Source organism: Dipteris shenzhenensis, chromosome 17 (genome assembly GCF_047967505.1).
Source record: "Dipteris shenzhenensis isolate YYH24624 ecotype China chromosome 17, Dip_SZ_1.0, whole genome shotgun sequence".
Taxonomy (NCBI): Eukaryota; Viridiplantae; Streptophyta; class Polypodiopsida; order Gleicheniales; family Dipteridaceae; genus Dipteris; species Dipteris shenzhenensis.
Window position 1 is genome coordinate 2,778,672 of NC_141612.1, and position 18,091 is coordinate 2,796,762.

An 18,091-nucleotide genomic window follows, 5' to 3' on the forward strand; every position below is an offset into this window, starting at 1 on the left:
AGTATAGTAGGATAGACTAATTAGGCGCTCCTTTTCCAAGGGGGTCTTTGAGAAAAAAACAATGCTGGCCAACTTAGCAATATGTTAACCAGTCCTGCGACAAAACCTTTTGAGGAAAGGAGCTGAGAGGACAAGGTGGAGTGGAGTACTCCATGCATGGAGATTTTTAAAAATCGGAAAATAAAAAGCAAGCAATGTCAGCAGGTTAGATGGTGCTCAGTGCACAAAACCGGAAATATGACTGATCCACTATGACACATAGCACCCTTAGTAAGTTTGTCAAGAGAGCATGCCTCAAGAACAGGGACTTCAAGTTGAATGCATCCAATGGAAAGAATAAGAGCCCTGGGATAAAGCCAAAGAGAACTAGAAACAAACTACCTAAAGGACAGAATCATAACATTAAGAGGAAGTATCCACAAATGAGAGAAACCGTGATATCAAAAGTTCTATCAAGGCTGGTTGTACGACAACAATAGAGCTTTAACCTTTAGCTATGAAAGGATAAAACTCCACTTTCATTTCTCTGTGTTGTCTCAAAAATAGATTACGGCCTCTCATATCCTAGGCATGTATTCCTTGACTCAATGTTATGCAGGACAATGGTAAAAAGTGTATCATAAAGAAAAATGATTTACTAATGCAAACAAGGCACTCGTCTGTACAATTATTCATCTTAAGCATGTGGGAAACAGCAGGGGCAATTATTCCATGAAGAGCATTAAAACACAACGTGCTGACAGAGTGATTTTTAGTTGGGTGGGATCCCTTTGACCTGCTGCTGCTCCCCGCTCCTCCTGCTCCCCTCCTCACTGCTCTCCTCGCTCCCTGCTGCTGCTGCTCCCCCACTCCCTGCTCCTCCTCCTGCTCCTTCCCTCGCTGCCCCCTCCCTTCCCTCCTGCTGCTGCTCCTCTCCCCGCTCCCTGCTGCCTCTCTCCCCGCTCCCTGCTGCTTGCCCCCTCCCTTCCCTCCTCGCTGCCCCTACTACCTGCCCTCTCCCCCGCACTGCCCCTTCCCACGCGCTGCAGCCTCCCCCCCCGCCCGCTGCTGCCCTGCGCTGCAGCCTGCTGCTCCCCCCCCGCACCCGCTGCTGCTCTCCCCCCGCTGCAGCCTGCTGCTCCCCCCCCCCCGCTCCTGCTGCTGCTTTTTTCCCCCCGCAGCAGCCTCTCCTCTCCTCTCCTTCCACTCTCCTCTACTCCTCTTCTCCCCCTCTCCTCCACTCCTCCTCTCCCCTATCTTCCCCTCCTCTTCCCTCCTCCCTTCTTCATCACCCTCTCCTTCTTCTGGATTACCCCTATTCTCCTATAGGGGTCTCCTGGGATTCAGGAAAGCGGACGGAGTTTCTATTTTTTGTGTTTGAATCGGCCAACACACCTCAATTGACGAATGGGTTCCCATTCAATCAATCCGTCTCCGCTCACACCGGCCACGAGAACTGTCACTTTTTAAAAAAACGAGCTACAGCAGTTGCAAAAGGATTTCGAACATGAGTGTTCCACGACTCTCTTCGCACGCATTCATGGCTCACACCCCTCCAAGTTACAAGCTAGAGATTGGATGCTGTCGGCGCTTCCCCAGGACCTCGCCCCCCACCTCAAGGATGTTCGTTTGTTGGGACGGGGTTTCTTTCAAGTATGCCTAGATTCCCCGGACATCACGAGAGACCTGCTACAGGCCGGGTTTCTACTTCTAGGCTACAGGAGGATCTTCTTGTTTCCTTTCCAACTGGGATTTGACCCAGTTGAAGAGGACAAGCAAGGAGTTTCTGTTTTCATCAGGTTCCCTAGTCTTCCCTCAGTTTATTACCAGCTTCTTTCAGTTATTGGCGAGAGGTTTGGTGTGGTGGCAGAGATCCCCCCTCTCCCTTGCGAGCCCTCTTCGGCTACTGAGGCGGTCAGGATGGACGGGGTTCCCAGGGTTAGGGTCATTGTCCAAGACCCCAATATTTCAAATGACCACATCATGCTATAGCGACCCGATGGGTCTTTCTTCCGCCAGAGATTTGAGGTTGCAGGTCGGCAAGACCAGTGCAGGATTTGCAGATCCTCGGGGCACTTCGCCAAAGATTGCCCAAAGAAGAAAAAGAGACCCACAAAGCAACCAGCTCGTACTAGCTTACGACAGAGAGCTGGAACAAGACATACCGCTCCACAGACACGGCCTCAGACACGGGCTCCCCCCTCTCCTAGAGCTACTCGAGTCCCTTCGACACCCCGCGCCACCTCTGGCCCACGGTGGGTTCCGGTCGTGGCTAGGCCCTCTACTCTAGTTCACTCCTCCACCTCTTCGAAGGCTACCTCCTTGGAGCCTCAGGAGGAGACTACTGTTAAGGAGCCTTGTTCAACTCCACCCTTGGATCAGGCTGTACCTTCCTCAGCAGCGCAGGTTGTTGGCACCTCATCTGCACCACTTTTTGATCAGGATCCAGTACAGGTGCCTCCCTCTTTGGACAGAGGGAAAGGGGTTTTACATTCACTTCCTACTTCGGTAGGAATCCTTCGTACTCCCTCCCCAGGATTGGCTCAGCAGAACTCTTTTTCCGCTTTGGAGGACCTCTCTAGCCTCCCAGATGATGATTTTGTACCCTCTACTTTTGGAGAGCTAGTTATCGGCTTCCCTGTTGAGAGATCCTTCTCTCTCTCACCTGTGGACTTTCCTCCCCTCGGACCTCGTGTGTATGGCAAGAGGTCTGCTCCGATAGAGGCTTCTGTTTCTGCCACCAGGTCGGGTAAGGTATTCCAACTCACTTCCTCCCGCCGATGAGGATAGCCAATTGGAATATACAAGGATTGGGCGGCATCCCTCATCGCCGTCGCAGACAGCTGATCAAGAATCAGCTCCATCCAGGTGTTTCACGTGGTTCCCTAGACATTCTTTTTCTTCAGGAACACAAACTGAATATCAGAGATTGGTCCAAGTCAGGTAAGCTGCTCTCAGGCCGGACTTTTTGGCTTCCTGCCTTGGGAACCAGAGGAGGTACACGCATTTCAGTTTGGGACTCTGTTCTCCCTCTGGTCATTGGACACGGTACCATAACCCCCTCCAAGGCCCAGTGGGTTGACGGACGTAAGGTTGGTTTCCTCAACCTTTATGCTCCGAACAACAGAGGGGACCATGTTTTGTTTTGGAAAGAGTTGCTCTCGTGGGCTGACATTGCGGATTCATGGATTATTGGAGGTGACTTCAACATGGTTGAGGCACCTTCGGATAAGAAAAGGGGTAGAGAAGGTGGTATCCACTCCCTTGAGAGAGCAGCCTGGGATGCCTTCTTGTTCAGGTTCACTAACAGAGATGTCTGGTCAGATGATGCATTTCTTATTCAGTCTCAGTCACTTTTGTTTTCATGGTCGAACCATAGGGTGCAGATGCCTATCCATGCTCGGATTGACAGATTCTATGTGAGTGACTGGACTCTTGATAGAGGGGGGACAGTTTGTATTGCACCCGGTGTTTTCACTTCAGACCATTTTCCGGTAATTTTGTCCATTTCGGAGCCTCATCTGAGAGGACGGTCTCACAGTATCAGGATCCCAAACGCCTTATACACGGATGAGACTCTCATAGAGGCAGTGTTGGAGATCTGGGTTTCTCATATGCAAGGGGGTGGCCGGTCCTTCACATGTGGCCACAGCACTTGACAGTATCAGCGACTTCTATCACTCAGTTGCTAGTGCTCGGCGTGGTGAGGTACTCAGGCGAGAGATGGGTATCCGCCGGCAGTTGGCAGCCCTTCAGAGGGAGGAGCAGAAACGACCTTCAGATGCTTGGATACAGGAGCGCCTTGCTGCGGCAAGGGCTCACTTGCAGACCTTGCTTGATCAGAGAGGCTTGATCAGAGAGCAGAGTATGCCTTCCATGCACGAGAGTCCTTTTGGATACAAATGGGAGGGAGAGTCAATAAACACTTTTTCTCTACACTTGGCCATAGACATAGTAGAGAGAGTGTCGGGCAGTTTATTGACTCTGACGGCGTTTTGTAGTCCCATCCGGAGACCGTCATGCATTTAGCGACAGATTTTTATACCTCCCTTCTTTCTGCAGATCCGAACTCACAAGCCAGAGAGGTGGCTAGAGATGAAGTTTGGCAAAGTTTACCTGTGTTGGTCACCCCAGAGATGTTATGCTCACTTGATGCATGCTTTATCAACACAGAGTTCAAGACTGCTCTTTCTGCCCTTCATAAGGGCAAGTGCCCTGGTTCCGATGGTCTTACTCACTCTTTTTTTATAGCCTTTTGGGATATGATAGGTGATCATATTACTTCAGCCCTGCAGGGCATTTGGGACTCGGGCGAGATGCCTGATTCACTGACCGAGGGACTCATTCACCTTATCCCGAAAGGTGGCAACAGGAATTTTGTATCCCATTGGAGACCCATCACTCTTTTGGGCACTCTTTACAAAATCCTTGCCAAGGCAATCAGCATCCAACTACAGCCCCTTCTTCCAGATCTCATCCATGATACTCAGACAGGCTTTGTACATGGCAGGAGCATATTTCTTAATATCTTTTCCTTTTGGGAAGCCACAGAGTGGGCTATGCAGAGTGGACAGAGGCTAGCAGTTTTACTCTTGGACTTCGAGAAAGCCTATGATAGAGTAGATTGGGGTTTTCTTGAGGGCACTCTTCTACGGTTTGGTTTTTCAGATGCTTGGATCAGAGGGGTGGCCTCCCTTTACAGATCAGCCCATAGCCAGGTTTTGATTGGAGAGGTAAGGGGTGACAGGTTTCAGATTTCCACATCAGTTCATCAAGGATGCCCTTTAGCCCCCTTCCTCTTTCTTTTTGTGGCAGAAGCTATGAGTATCTTCCTTAGATCTTAGGCTGAGCTTTTTGGGCTGAGACTGCCCTTGAGACAAGAGCAGGAGCTTTTTGACTGTGAGTTGGCTGATGACACTGCTATTTTTATTCAGGCCTCCTTGCAGTCACTTGATTCTTTCCGGACAGCCTTGGATATCTTTTGCTCAGCTGCATGGGCACACATTAACTGGCATAAATCCTTCGGCTTTTGGATCAGTGATGAGGACACTCTAGGCTGGGGAGTTGACATTGGTTTTTCTTGGATTCAGAGGGGTGTTCCTATCAGGTATTTGGGATGCCAGGTAGGATTGGACATCTCTACAGCACAGCAGTTTGCCCCAGTACTAGAAAGTATAAGGAAAAGGCTCCTTTTCTGGAGCTCTGCCAAACTCGACCATGCATCTAGAGTTGTGGTAGTGAACCAGGTTCTCTTGGCCACCTCCTGGTTCATGTGTTCTTGCTGTTGCCGGTCTAGGGATTGCATCACTCAGCTCATCAGACCAGTCAGGAATTTTTTATGGAGTGGACTTGATGGCACAGCAGATGTTGCAGCAAGGGTGGCCTGGGAGACTATTATTCTCCCTACATGTGAAGGGGGCCTTAATGTCATTGACCCGGAGTGCAGTGTAGGGCTTTGCTTTGTAAGGTGGTGGTAAGGGGACTCATGCCTAGGCAGGAACCTTGGAAGGATTTCTTTTTTGGACGCATTCAGGCTTGCACACCAACCTTGGGAGATGATTGGGTGGACAGCCCTCGATGGATTTTCACATCAGCCCCTCTCAGATCTCCTGTCTCTCCTCTCATGACTGCCATCCTGAAAGCTTGGGGGAGCTTCAGGAACACTCTTCGAAGGATTCCACCTTCTACCATCGAAGAGATTGATAGGCAGCCGATCATTTGGAATGATAGTATTCTTGACGAGCATGCCAAACCATTGGGCACTTCCCATTACATGCAATGGTCTAAATGGGAGAGAGGCCCTGCCTACACAGTAGGCACTTGGAAATCTTTTATCAGGCTACCTGTGGATCAGAGACTGCAATCCGTGAGTCACCTCAGAGGGGTAGCACGCAGGATTCAGCAGATAGATGCAGCCATCCCAGTGGAATGGACAATTGAGCTGCCTATTACTTCCACCACTTGGATGGGGGCTTTTTCGAGGACATCAGTTCCTTTACACGTGATCGCTCTCCAAGGTCTCGGGGAAGACGCACTGGTCTTTGATGTTGAAGATGGAGGTTTACTTTCTACATCCAAGGATGGCATTCTTCTTGAGGTTGCCTTTCAGCCTGTCAAGATTGCTGGTTTTGTGGACCTTGAAGCAGGCTTGCAGTAATACCTAGACCCCGACCCTCTGCTCTTGGCCTTGGGATCCTAGAGGTTGTGGTTATATGGAGGTGCACCTATCAGGTGCTTGCAGTGGGACCCAGGAGAGTGGGAATGGATAGATCATGGGCATCGAGAGAGGGGGATTCCCTTCTTTCATTTCACGGTTGGTAATTCCAGGAGGTTTCAGCTGAACAATAGGGGTTGGATTCCCTCCAGAGCCCCCCATTGGGAAAGCTTCTTCATCACCGCAGACTTGCGTAGAAATTTCTAGAGGAGGCTTTGAAAATCCCTCAGAAATAGAAAGATCACTCTTTTCTTTTGACTTTCTATTCATGGAGGGATTGCAGTGAACCTGTGGAGATCACGATTTGGGGCTGATCCCACTTGTCCTCGATGCCATTCTGCAGACGAGTCAGTGCGACATTGCCTTTGGGACTGCAGTCAGGCGAGGACTGTTTGGAAAGGGGTTGCTCGGATACTCAGCATCTTTCACACTTCCCCTTTCTTCATGACTTGGGACTCGGTCGCATGGTTATCTCTTACCGGGCCCCAAGTGTTTTATGAGGGTGAGCCTTCTTCTTGGACACTCTCGGTCCGCCGGCAGGTGATAGAGCCCTGCTCTCTACAGGATGTACCACTTACTCCCTTCAGAGCTTCTAATGTTTCAGTGGACACCTCTTGGGAGATTTTGGCTAGCATTTCCTCTTGGCACATTTGGAGAGCCAGATGTACTGAGGCCTTGGATGGCACCCAGATACACCCATTACAGGTGTTCACGGGTATTTGGTCTGACACGGTTCACACTTTGATAGCCATATGGACTAGCATGCAGGGCCCTTCACGGGCAGCCTCTTCTAGAAGGACTATATTTCTTCGAGTTTGGAGAGGTTCTCCCTTTTTCTCGGAGGTTTCTACCGGATTGAGATGGCACTATCAGCCTCAATCCTTTCTTTTTGGCTCTTGAGCTTTTCGTGCATTGCATGATGTATCCCGTATGGAGCTTGCTCTAACGGTTTTTCTTTAATACTTAATAGAAGTCTCTTTTTTGCAAAGTCACACTGTAGGACTTCTTGCCTCCTCACGCTGCTCCTCCCCCTACTGCTCAAACTGTTCCCTAGCCTTTCTGTCCCAGTTTCTGCCCTTCCCCTCCCTTCCTGTTGCCCTCCTTCCTAGCCTCTCCACCTTCCCTCTCAGCTTCCTGCCTGCTTTCTGCCCCCCCTTCCTGTGGCCCTCCCCTAGCCTTTCCACACCCTCCCTCAGTCCCTGCTCATCTGACAGCCTGTATACCCGTACAGTCTGTCCCATACAGGGCAGTACAGCCATGTCCCCTCTCTGTACATCCCCCACCCCTCTCCACCTGTTCCTGCCCTCCCTTCTCAAATTTTCATTCTTTGGGCATTTTGCCAAAATTGCCCAAAGAAGAAAAGGAGACCAAAGGAGAAAAAGAATGCTCCTTCCTCTCGATAGGATTCTTCTTTGGTCCATGCTCCTCCTTGTCAGAGATGGAGGGTAGTCAAAGATGGAAGATTTGTTGGAGTCTCCCTCTTATGCCCATCTTATGCCGTCTCAATCTCCTAACATTAGGGGACTTTTGGGGTCAAAAAGCGCCTCATAAAGGGGATATTAAGGAACAGGTGAACTGTTTAATCCCTAAGGAAAAAAGTGGTGGTAAAGGGACAATTTCACAGTCATTAAAGTGACAGGGGGAGATTGTACAGCAGGCATCTAATGGCCTAAGTGTAGTGCCTCTTCTACACTGTAGATACTTCATTTTGATCCAAGGGCACCCAATTGATGCCACCACTAGAGCGTTGGATCATACTTAGATCCAAACCCCTACCCCCTTTACAAGATGTTAAATGCATGGAGGGCCACTTGGTTACGCGACTGTTACGTGTACCTTGCACAGTCAGAGCAGATCTCCACAAGCAATCGAAGATTTTCATCCAACGGCATGCGCGGAGCACCAATCCTATGTCATTCGATCATTTCTTGTACAGTGCGGGTGCTCCATCAAACAATGCCAAATTATAACCGTTAGATCTTCTTGAGATCTAACAGCCCTCTTTTGAGCCCCCAACTGCCAGTCATGTCTCTAAAGCATGTGGCCAAAGCATATCTCCATTGGATGTCCATCCAACAGCCCGCCCGGAGCACCGATTTCAAGTCACCGATCAGGCCTTCATCGAACGGTGCGTGTGCTCCGTCGCCCAAGCCCGCAATATAGCCGTTAGATCTTCTTGGGATCTAATGGCCCTCTTTCACACCCCAACCACCAGCTATGCTAACCCACCATCCATTGTGTAACCTTTTTACAACCATTGGATCATATATGATCCAACCACCTCTATAAGGCCACGTGTTTCCTAAGGGTTAGAAAAGCCCTTTACCTTGGTGATTCAAGTAATTTCGAGTGGGGACCATTGGTTTCCACCAATGAGGGGCAGGAAGAAACCCTCCATTCTTTTAATGCTTGAGCTCACTCATTGGCCTAGAGCCTAATCCACGTTTAAGCACATTGTTAAAGGTCTAATGCAGGAGGCCTTTTTGAGTCCAAAATTCCCCTAATGTCAGCCTCTCTCACCTTCAGCTCAACAGGTTGTTTGGCTAGCGCTTATTTAGTCAAATTCTTAGTTGTGATACAAAACTGGAAGCTTCATTTTCTTCTTTGGCTGCCCTAGTACAGGCCAGGATTTTGAGGACTCTAACTTCATTTTTGCTCAATCAAGGACATGCTTTTGCTCCTCTAGCTACTTGTGGAGACTTTTTTGAGTTCGTACTTTCCATTTTGTTAATACTCAAGATTGCAGTAAGTCAAGTAAGCTGATTTCAGGTCATACTTGTTAATTTGCTGCACTTGGCACTAGAAGAGGGACTTGCATTTCAGTTTCAGCAACTTTCTCCCTCTTTTGGTTGGCCATGGTATCGTTATTCCATCTAGGACTTAGTACATTATCTTGTTGATAGATGGTCAAAAGATCTCGACATGGTGGAGTTGTGTCATGATGGAGTTGTCTATAAACAAAAGAGGGCCTATTATTGTCCCTAGATTTGATGTGGTCTTGAAAGGCCAATGATAGGTCTTGCAATTCCCTTGCCAACTTGATCAAGCCTACCGGAAAGGTAAGGTGGCATTCACTCTCTTGAGAGAGCTTCCTAGATGTAGTCATTTTCCCAAATAGGAGATGCTTTAGTCTCACCATGCACGAATTGCTTGGGGGGTGGGCCTGGACGGTGATGGAGGAGATACAAGGTAAGAAAGGGACTACAGAATGTCAAAATATCGTCTCCAGGACATTTTGAAGAGTGTATCATAGTCGCATGCCGCACTCTAGGCACCCATGATCTAGAGCACTGGTACAGGAAATTTTGGTTCACTTTTGAAACCTCTAGACTAGATTTTAAGCCTTAGAATGTCTAGGTCACCCCTACAATTGAATTTCAAAACCAGTTTAGTTTATTGCAAGGGTAATGGAGTCTTGGGGCAACTTTGCTTTCACTAAGTTCGAAAGAAACGTTGGGGCAAACTTTTGAAGGGACTACTTGATGTAACTCAACCTATAATTAAGGGTTAGATCTAGAACTAATCTTAACGTAATTGTCAGGTCCTCCACACAACTCCATTTTCTGAATCATCTGCTCCCACCTGTGCTCTGCATCCTCCTCCATTCTCTTATACCAAAATCATTGCCAATTTTGGGCCTCTTTGCTGAAACCATCACATATGTCAGTGCTGTCCCTCAGTCTGTCCCTCTGTCTGTAAGTTGTGATTTTTCATAGAGCTTTTTCTTGTATCTCCAACTGCATCCTGCCTAGCAGCAAGATAGAGCCTACAGTCAGCAGTTCTATAAACCTTACTTGGATGCAGTTTTACCAGCATAGGCTGGATGTGTGAAACTCTCCCTTGAGCTAATTTTGTGGAGGATCATACTGCGTATTCTTTGGCTTCTTTTTGCTGTTCTATTTGTTTCTGTATATTTCAGATTGTAGGTTCCTGGCTTGTGTACCATTGCGAGTAAGCATCCAGATCATCTGCTGCGTGTGAGGTTGACTGATTCATGAGTAAGCATCCAGATCATCTGCTGCGTGTGACGTTGAGTGATTCATTACCTTTAATCTAAAAATTAAGCTCCTATCATTTCTTCTGAACACAAAAAAAAGTGACATGTTAGTTATAATACCAAAAGCAAAGCAGGACTTGGCATGACAGTGACATACCTCCTTTGCCAATAACACTTGCCGATGCAATTCAATATTTTCCTGCACAAGTTTCTCGTTCTTTTGTAAAAGTAGTTCAGTCTGCCTTATGTGATAGCTCAATTCCTTGGCCAGCTGCTCATTTTCCACGATTGTTCTCTTTGTTTTCTATTCAAAAGAAAGAGAATATCAACACCCCAAGCACTGGTGTGGTGAAGCTCCTAACTTACTATCTTCTGCATTGACAAAGAGGGCTGTAGCTAGCCATTGCAAATCCAGCACCATACTTTTCATGAGGTCTAAAGTAGGGACGAATTCCTTGAACTTCTCATGAGCTTTTGAGAAACTATATATGCACTTAAACAACGTGTGCAGTTACTTTCGGAGTCAAAATCGTAAAACACCCTCTCGACATAAACATGCTTTAATAGAGATGTATTCTCCTTTTCTGGGATTTTAGATTCTGATACATGTGTGTTTGTGCACGCGTGCGCGTGTGCAAGCACACATGTGTGTTCCATCATACATGCAGAACACACTATTCAAGTTAATCCTTTCTGGAATGAGATAGTACAGCATGAAGCTGCTCGTCCATCTGCTGCAGCATTTGTAGTTTAGTTTCCTCTATGCGGACCACCGTTTCCCTCTTAAGCCTCTCTTTCTCTTGCAAAGCTGCTCTCTCAACATCAATCATAGCATCTTGATGTTCTTTTTTCTCTTTCTCCAATTGCTCTTTCAATCTAAGAATATGAAGATCCCATAATCTTGTATCAGTTTAAATCAATATATTTTCATTGAATGGCACCATGACCTATGCTAATTCCAAGAAAACATGTTTGTAAAGCCAAAACAGTCATAACCATAGTTAAATTATCATTGCAATTTTGCTTTTTTTATGTAAGCCATGATGGAAGTAAAGAAAAAGCAAAGGCCAAGATGAAGGGTAAGGCCAAGAAATCTGAGCTATACTCATAAACAATTATCAAGGTATGAAAGTATAAACAAGTTCATGAATTCATCCCTTAATCTGGGGCATTCTCTAAGCTATGAGGTACAAACAAGAACACACCCTAACCTTACAAGTAAGTAGTTTTATTTTTCAAATGAAAAAAAACATCAAGAGTGTGAACTCCAGGTGCTAATACATCATGATAGCATGAAAACTCAAGGACTCAAGCCAAAAAATCCAAAGTAAACCCAAAGGAGACTCAAAAGGAAAAGAACTGCCACTCCGTTCCCCATGAAGAAACCTCCTCCTGGTTGATACAAATTACAAATTTCCTTGCATCCTAGATTATATAGCCCTCAAAGTATACACAATGTCATGCCAAGGTTGTCTGGAAGGGGATTTTGGGATTTTTGAGTGGATTTGCTCCCTCTTGTCTCTTCATCACCTAGGGCTCAGTGGCTTGGCTCTTTCCTATCTGGGCCTCATATGTTTTATGAGATGCATAGCATCTCTTGGGATTTTGGTCGAACTATGCTCTCTGGACGTTGTCCCCTCCTCTTCCTACACACCCACACATGCCTCAGTGGACTCACGTTGGGAAATCGTAGGAAGCATTTTTTTTTTCCCCCAAAAAAGAGACTTCTATTAAGTATTAAAGAAGACCGTTAGAGCAAGCTCCATACCGGAATACGGGATACACCATGCAATGCATGAAAAGCTCAAGAGCCAAAAAGAAAGGATTGGGGCTGATAGTGCCATCTCAATCCGGTAGCAACCTCGGAGAAAAAGGGAGAACCCCTCCAAACTCGAAGAAATTCAGTCCTCCTAGAAGAGGCTGCCCATGAAGGGCCCTGCATGTTAGCCCATATGGCTATCAAAGTGTGAACCGTGTCACTCCAAATACTCATGAACACCTGTGATGGGTGTATCTGGGTGCCATCCAAGGCCTTTGTGCATCTGGCTCTCCAAATGTGCCAAGAGGAAATGCTAGCCAAAATCTCCCAAGAGGTGTTCACTGAAACATTTGAAGCTCTGAAAGGAATATGTGGTACCTCCTGAAGAGAGCAAGGCTCTATCACCTGTCGGTGGATCGAGAATAGCCAAGAAGAAGGCTCACCCTCATAAAACACCTGGGGCCCAGTAAGAGATAACCATGTGACCAAACCCCAAGTCATGAAGAAAGGGGATGTATGAAAAATGTTGAGTATCCGAGCAACTCCTTTCCAAACAATCCTCGCTTGATTGCAGTCCCAAAGGCAATGTCGCACTAACTCCTCTGCAAAATGACAACGAGGGCAAGTGGGATCAGCCCCAAATCGTGATCTCCACAGGTTCACTGCAATCCCTCCATGAATAGAAAGCCAAAAGAAAAGAGTGATCTCTCTATTTCTGAGGGATTTCCAAAGCCTCCTCCAGAAGTTCCTACGTAAATCTGCGGTGATGAAGAAGCTATCCCAATGGGGGGCTCTAGAGGGAACCCAACCTCTACTGCTCAATTGAAATCTCCTGGCATTACCAACCATGAAACGAAAGAAGGGAATCCCCCTCTCTCGGTGCGCATGATCTATCCACTCCCACTCTCCTTGGTCCCACTGCAAGCACTTGATAGGTGCACCTCCATATAACCACAACCTCCAGGATCCTAGGGCCAAGAGCAGAGGGTCGAGGTCCAAGTACCACTGCAAGCCCGCTCCATGGTCCACAAAACCAGCAATCCTGACAGGCTGAAAGGCAACCTCTAGAAGAATATCATCCGTGGATCTAGAGAGTATACCTCCATCCCCAACGTCAAAGACCAAAGCATCTTCCCCGAGACCTCGAAGAGCGATCACCTGTAGAGGAACTACTGTCCTCGAAAAAGCTCCCATCCAAGTGGTGGAAGTAATAGATATGTCGACTGTCCATTCCACTAGGATGGCTGCATCTATCTGCTGAATCCTGCGTGTTACCCCTCTGAGGTGACTCACGAACTGTAACCTCTGAACCTCAGGTAGCCTGATAAAAGCCTTCCAAGTGCCTACTGTGTAGGCGGGGCCTCTCTCCCATCCAAACCACTGCATATAATGAGAAGTGCCCAGAGGTCTGCCATGCTCATCAAGTATACTATCGTTCCAAATAATCGGCTACCTATCAATCTCTTCAAGGGTAGAGGGTGGAACCCTTCGAAGAGTGTTCCTGAAGCTCCCCCAAGCTTTTAGGATGGCAGTCATGAGAGGAGAGGCAGGAGACCTGAGAGGGGCAGAAGTAAAAATCCAGCGAGGGCTGTCCACCCAATCATCTCCTAAGGTAGGTGTGCAAGCCTGAATGCATCCAAAAAAGAAATCCTTCCAAGGTTCCTGCCAAGGCATGAGTCCCCTCACCACCACCCTACAAAGCAATGCCCTGCACTACAAGTCTGGGTCAATGATATTAAGGCCCCCTTCCCAAGTAGGGAGAATAATGGTCTCCCAGGCCACCCTCACTGCAACATCTACCGTGCCATCAAGTCCACTCCATAAAAAATTCCTGACTAGTCTAATTAGCTGAGTGATGTAATCCCTAGACCGGCACTAGCAAGAACACACAAACCAAGCGGTGGCCAAGAGAACCTGGTTCACTACCACAACTCTAGAGGCAAGGTTGAGTTTGGCTGAGCTCCAAAAAAGGAGCTTTTTCCTTATACTTTCTAGTACTAGGGCAAACTGCTGTGCTGGAGAGAGGCCCAATCCTACCTGGCATCCCAAATATCTGACAGGAACACCCCTTTGAATCCAAGAAAAGCCAATGTCAACTCCCCAACCTGGAGTGTCCTCATCATTGATCCAAAAGCCAAAGGATTTATGCCAATTAAAAAATTTGGACCATTTCTCGATTTTGTGCGTGTCATCCTTGCGCAGGGGCCATGCTAATCTTCTCTGTATCGTTCCAATTTTATCAGATGTCTCCGAAGAGACTTAGCAACAGCAAGCATTTTAGACTGGCATATGTAGAGATCAGATGCACAGAGGCATTTGATGGTTTCTTCTTTTTTCCATGAAAGAGACTTCTATTAAGCATGAAAAAAAAAAACCCGCGAGAGCAAGCTTGACAAAAATACGTCATGGTAGACATGAGAAAAAATACTCTAGAAGAGTAAGCAAAAACTCAAAAAGAGCTAGAGAGAAACCAAGTTGAGGCTGAAAATGCCACCTCAACCATGATGTAGTCTCTGAGAAAAAGGAGGAGCCCCTCCATTCCGTAAGACACTTGATAGTTTCAAGGTCCACCTATCTCACACCACGGCCAGCATTTGGACAAACATCGTACTCACTTTTATGGTGATTTGGTCTTCTACCTCTAAACTAAAAAATGAATGCATCCCGATAAGCTCTCTCCAGAGAGTAAATGCCACCTTCTCTTCCCCCTTTTTATGTAGAGGCAACTCCACCATGTTGAAGTCAATCTCAAGGATCCATGAATCCACCACTAGAGTGATGACAGCATGTCCACCAGCTAAGCATAAAATGTGTGCTGCACTGAACTGCTTGTCTCTCCTCTAGTGCCAACCGCACCACCAGACCAAAAAATGACTAGAAAGAAGCTTGTTGGATTTCCGACAAATAGCATCATTCAACTTATGTTGTTCAAGAAAAAGACTATCAATAATGGGACCACTTGAGACACTTCGAAGATGTTGATTATAGATCAACTTTCCACAACAATGATGAAGGACACCGCCTAGACCCTGAATGTTCCATCTAACAATCCTCATCGACATGACGACGTGGCTTGGAACTGCTTCCTAGACCTAGTGGTCAAAGTGCCTACCCCAGTGACCCTGGTCTCAGTGATGGAAAGTCCATTGGAGATGAGAGATCAACATGTTGTTGAAGTCCTATAGGGACTGCCTGTCCGTATATGTAATACCACCTCTCTATCTCCCGCTGCTCATGCGATATATACTAGACCTACGCTAGTTCTTTCTCACGGGCGATGGCTATTTTTTCTTTCCTCCCAGCCAACTCTCAAGGACCAGATACGCGATTAATTCCTAATCTCATCGTTAATTCCTTTATCCTTATCCCTGAGACCCACAATTCCCTAGATAGTTCCTGGCCACATGTCTACATTTTAGGCCCTTACTTAGATGCATCCTTTTTCACCCTTCTCTTGGAGTTCCTTTAAAAACAATTGCCCCTTGGCAATTTTCACATTTAGATGCACCTAGGCCCTAGCCCTATTAGAACTACCTAGTCAATGCCATTACGCCCTCACCTAGGACCTTGGCAGTTACTTCTCTTGACCATTTAATTACGCACATTAATTATTACAAAAGTTGGTCATCTAAGAGAAAATGCCCACCGATCTATCCGAGGTCATGCTATCTCGGCTAGAGCATAACAGTATAAGTGCAAGGAACAAACTTGGAAAAGTCTCCAAAATCAGCTAGGATTGTAAAAAGCATTACCTTGTACAAACTGAAGTGGAGAGTCCATCCTCTACATAAACATACAACATGGGAGGGTGTCATTCCACATGATAGGTTGTCTATCCATGTTCTACATCAAACATATAACATGGGAGGGTGTCATTCCACATGATAGGTTGTCTATCCATGCTCAGATTACTGCCCCTGGGAGGGGGATGAAGAAAGCTTGATACGTGCATCCATGAAGATCCAAGTAGTGCTCGGCCTCCACACCACCTCTATAGGGAGTACACATTTGAATTTGTTGTGTGAAAAAATACTTCCAAGGCTCATTGCTTGGAAGAAGTCCTCTAACAATGAGCTTGCCTAACAAGGCTCATTGCCAAGAAGGAGCCTGAAGGCATTCCCTTGGGCCTCATCTTGGAGGTGAAGGAGAGTTGAAGGTGTGCTGCAAACTGAGCTCCCTAGGGGCTGGACCTTGGCTTCAAGGGCAGCAAGGTGTTGTGATCTGGACGGAGAGTCTACATACGCTTGAGGTGGAGCACGCGGACTCAAGTCTAGAGATATCCGACAGATAATGGCAGTATCTTGTGATAAGATCAAAGGACCATACTCTCGTGGGACTTTGGATTTATCTCTGTTTTGTTGTGTCCATAGTTTTGGATGGAAATATATTGTTTTGGTTGCTTCTATATCTGGCTGGATCATTGTCTATTGATGAGTCTGCACATCTATGTGATGCACCTTAAGTAAAGAAGTTTGTGATTCCACTCCCCACACACACTGTGTGAGCTCCTGGGCTATTCTATCAGTCTTCCACTGTGCATACCCTCTGTTGGTCGATTTCTAACAGTCCTCTCTTTAGTAGGAGAGCTTGATTCGTGCTTTTCACATGGTATCAAAGCTTTTGTCTTGAGTGAGTTCTACTTGATAAGAGTTTTTTTTATCTTGAGAGATTTCCAATACTCGCATTCATTCCGTTCAAATCTGTTGTGAGAGTTCATTCTCTTCAATCCTTTGTGAGAGAGATACATCTAGTGTTCTACTTTGTAATTCCAAGGGAGAAGAGCGAGAGATTCCTTTCCCTTCAATTTCGTTGAGAGTTCCTCTCCTTGTGAGATTGAGAAAAGATCATCAATAAGGGAAAAAGATGTCTACGTGAAAGCAAGACAGAGATTTGAGTCATCTTCTTTAAGAGAGAGGTTTTCTATCAAACTCTAAGGAGAGCCTATCTACAAGTTTCTATAACGATACAAGGTCTTCTACATAGCAAACTAGACACGGTCAAAGCAAGTGGAGTGACAGCAGCGGCAACTCGAAGGCCCTTCAACAACAAGAAGCATCAAAGGCAGCGACGCACAACTAGACCTACACAAGTGTACGATGACACAGACTTTGATAGCTAGACATTGAATCAATCAAACAAATAGCACAACAGCTAGCAATCAACTACGACGACTCCATCTACCTAGCAACCAAGAAGCACTATACAAAGCCAAGCGACGACAAACTCAAGCGGCAACACAACTACACACAACGGCCGACCAAGACAACACAAAAGGCGACAAACTCAATGCAAACAACCAACTAGCAAAACTACAAACTATGGAGCAGCAGCACCTACAACAGACCACACGACAAATCCAACAGTGATGACCAACTACACACAAACAAACAAAAGCTCATAGATAGGAGAATGCAAGCTCCACCCAGAAACAAAGTAACGACAAGCCTTACGCCACATCATGTGCTATCTTCTACCTCGCCTCACCGACGGGATCTCTTCCGCCTCCATTCTCCATAGCCAACTTCATTTCAGCACACAAGCCACGTGGCTAGGTTAGCAGATTAGGTTGAGATAGTGTAAGTGGGCTTGGTCAAGAAGCTACCACGTGGCAAGCCTATTCTAAGTGGCCTCGTCATCAAGCCACCTTAGCTTGCCACCTAAACATAGGCCACATCATCTCATCTGCCACGTCACATGCCACATCTTTAGACCACATCATCAGGGCCACATCACCAAGCACAATTACCCCTTGCCAAGAACATTTGTATTCTGCATGTGAACTCCTACTGTCATATCATAGATATCCCTCTCCTTGATCAAAACTTTGACAAGCCATAACTTTTGATCCACGAACAATTTGGCGATGATCCGAAAAGGAAAAATGATCAGCTTTTCAAGAATTGCACACTCATTACATTAAAGCCATCATATGCAATTAGACACTGGCAATATTAAAAGGATTCAATTGGTAAGACCTTTGCAACAATGACAAAGTAAAGCATGAATGCACAAATCACTATCATAAGCATACCAAAAGTACAAGTGCATGAGATGACCATAGTACAAAACATGGCATCCATACATAATGCAGTAAAGGCACATAGAGAAAAGCACCATGCATCAAACTACATCAATCAAAGAT

General features: G+C 46.5%; 1 protein-coding gene and 1 non-coding gene across 2 annotated transcripts in view; both read right to left on the reverse strand.

Moving 5' to 3' along the window:
- LOC147891524 (uncharacterized) overlaps nucleotides 1-18,091 on the reverse strand; it is a 40,567-nt gene that overhangs the window by 18,666 nt on the left and 3,810 nt on the right. The window contains 2 exon segments of the mRNA XM_087388924.1: nucleotides 10,348-10,494; nucleotides 10,901-11,066. Of these exon segments, the coding sequence (XP_087245050.1) occupies nucleotides 10,348-10,494; nucleotides 10,901-11,066 (313 nt within the window).
- On the reverse strand, nucleotides 14,105-14,208 carry LOC147891525 (U6 spliceosomal RNA). The gene has a single exon (XR_015542545.1). It is a non-coding gene; the product is annotated as a U6 spliceosomal RNA (small nuclear RNA).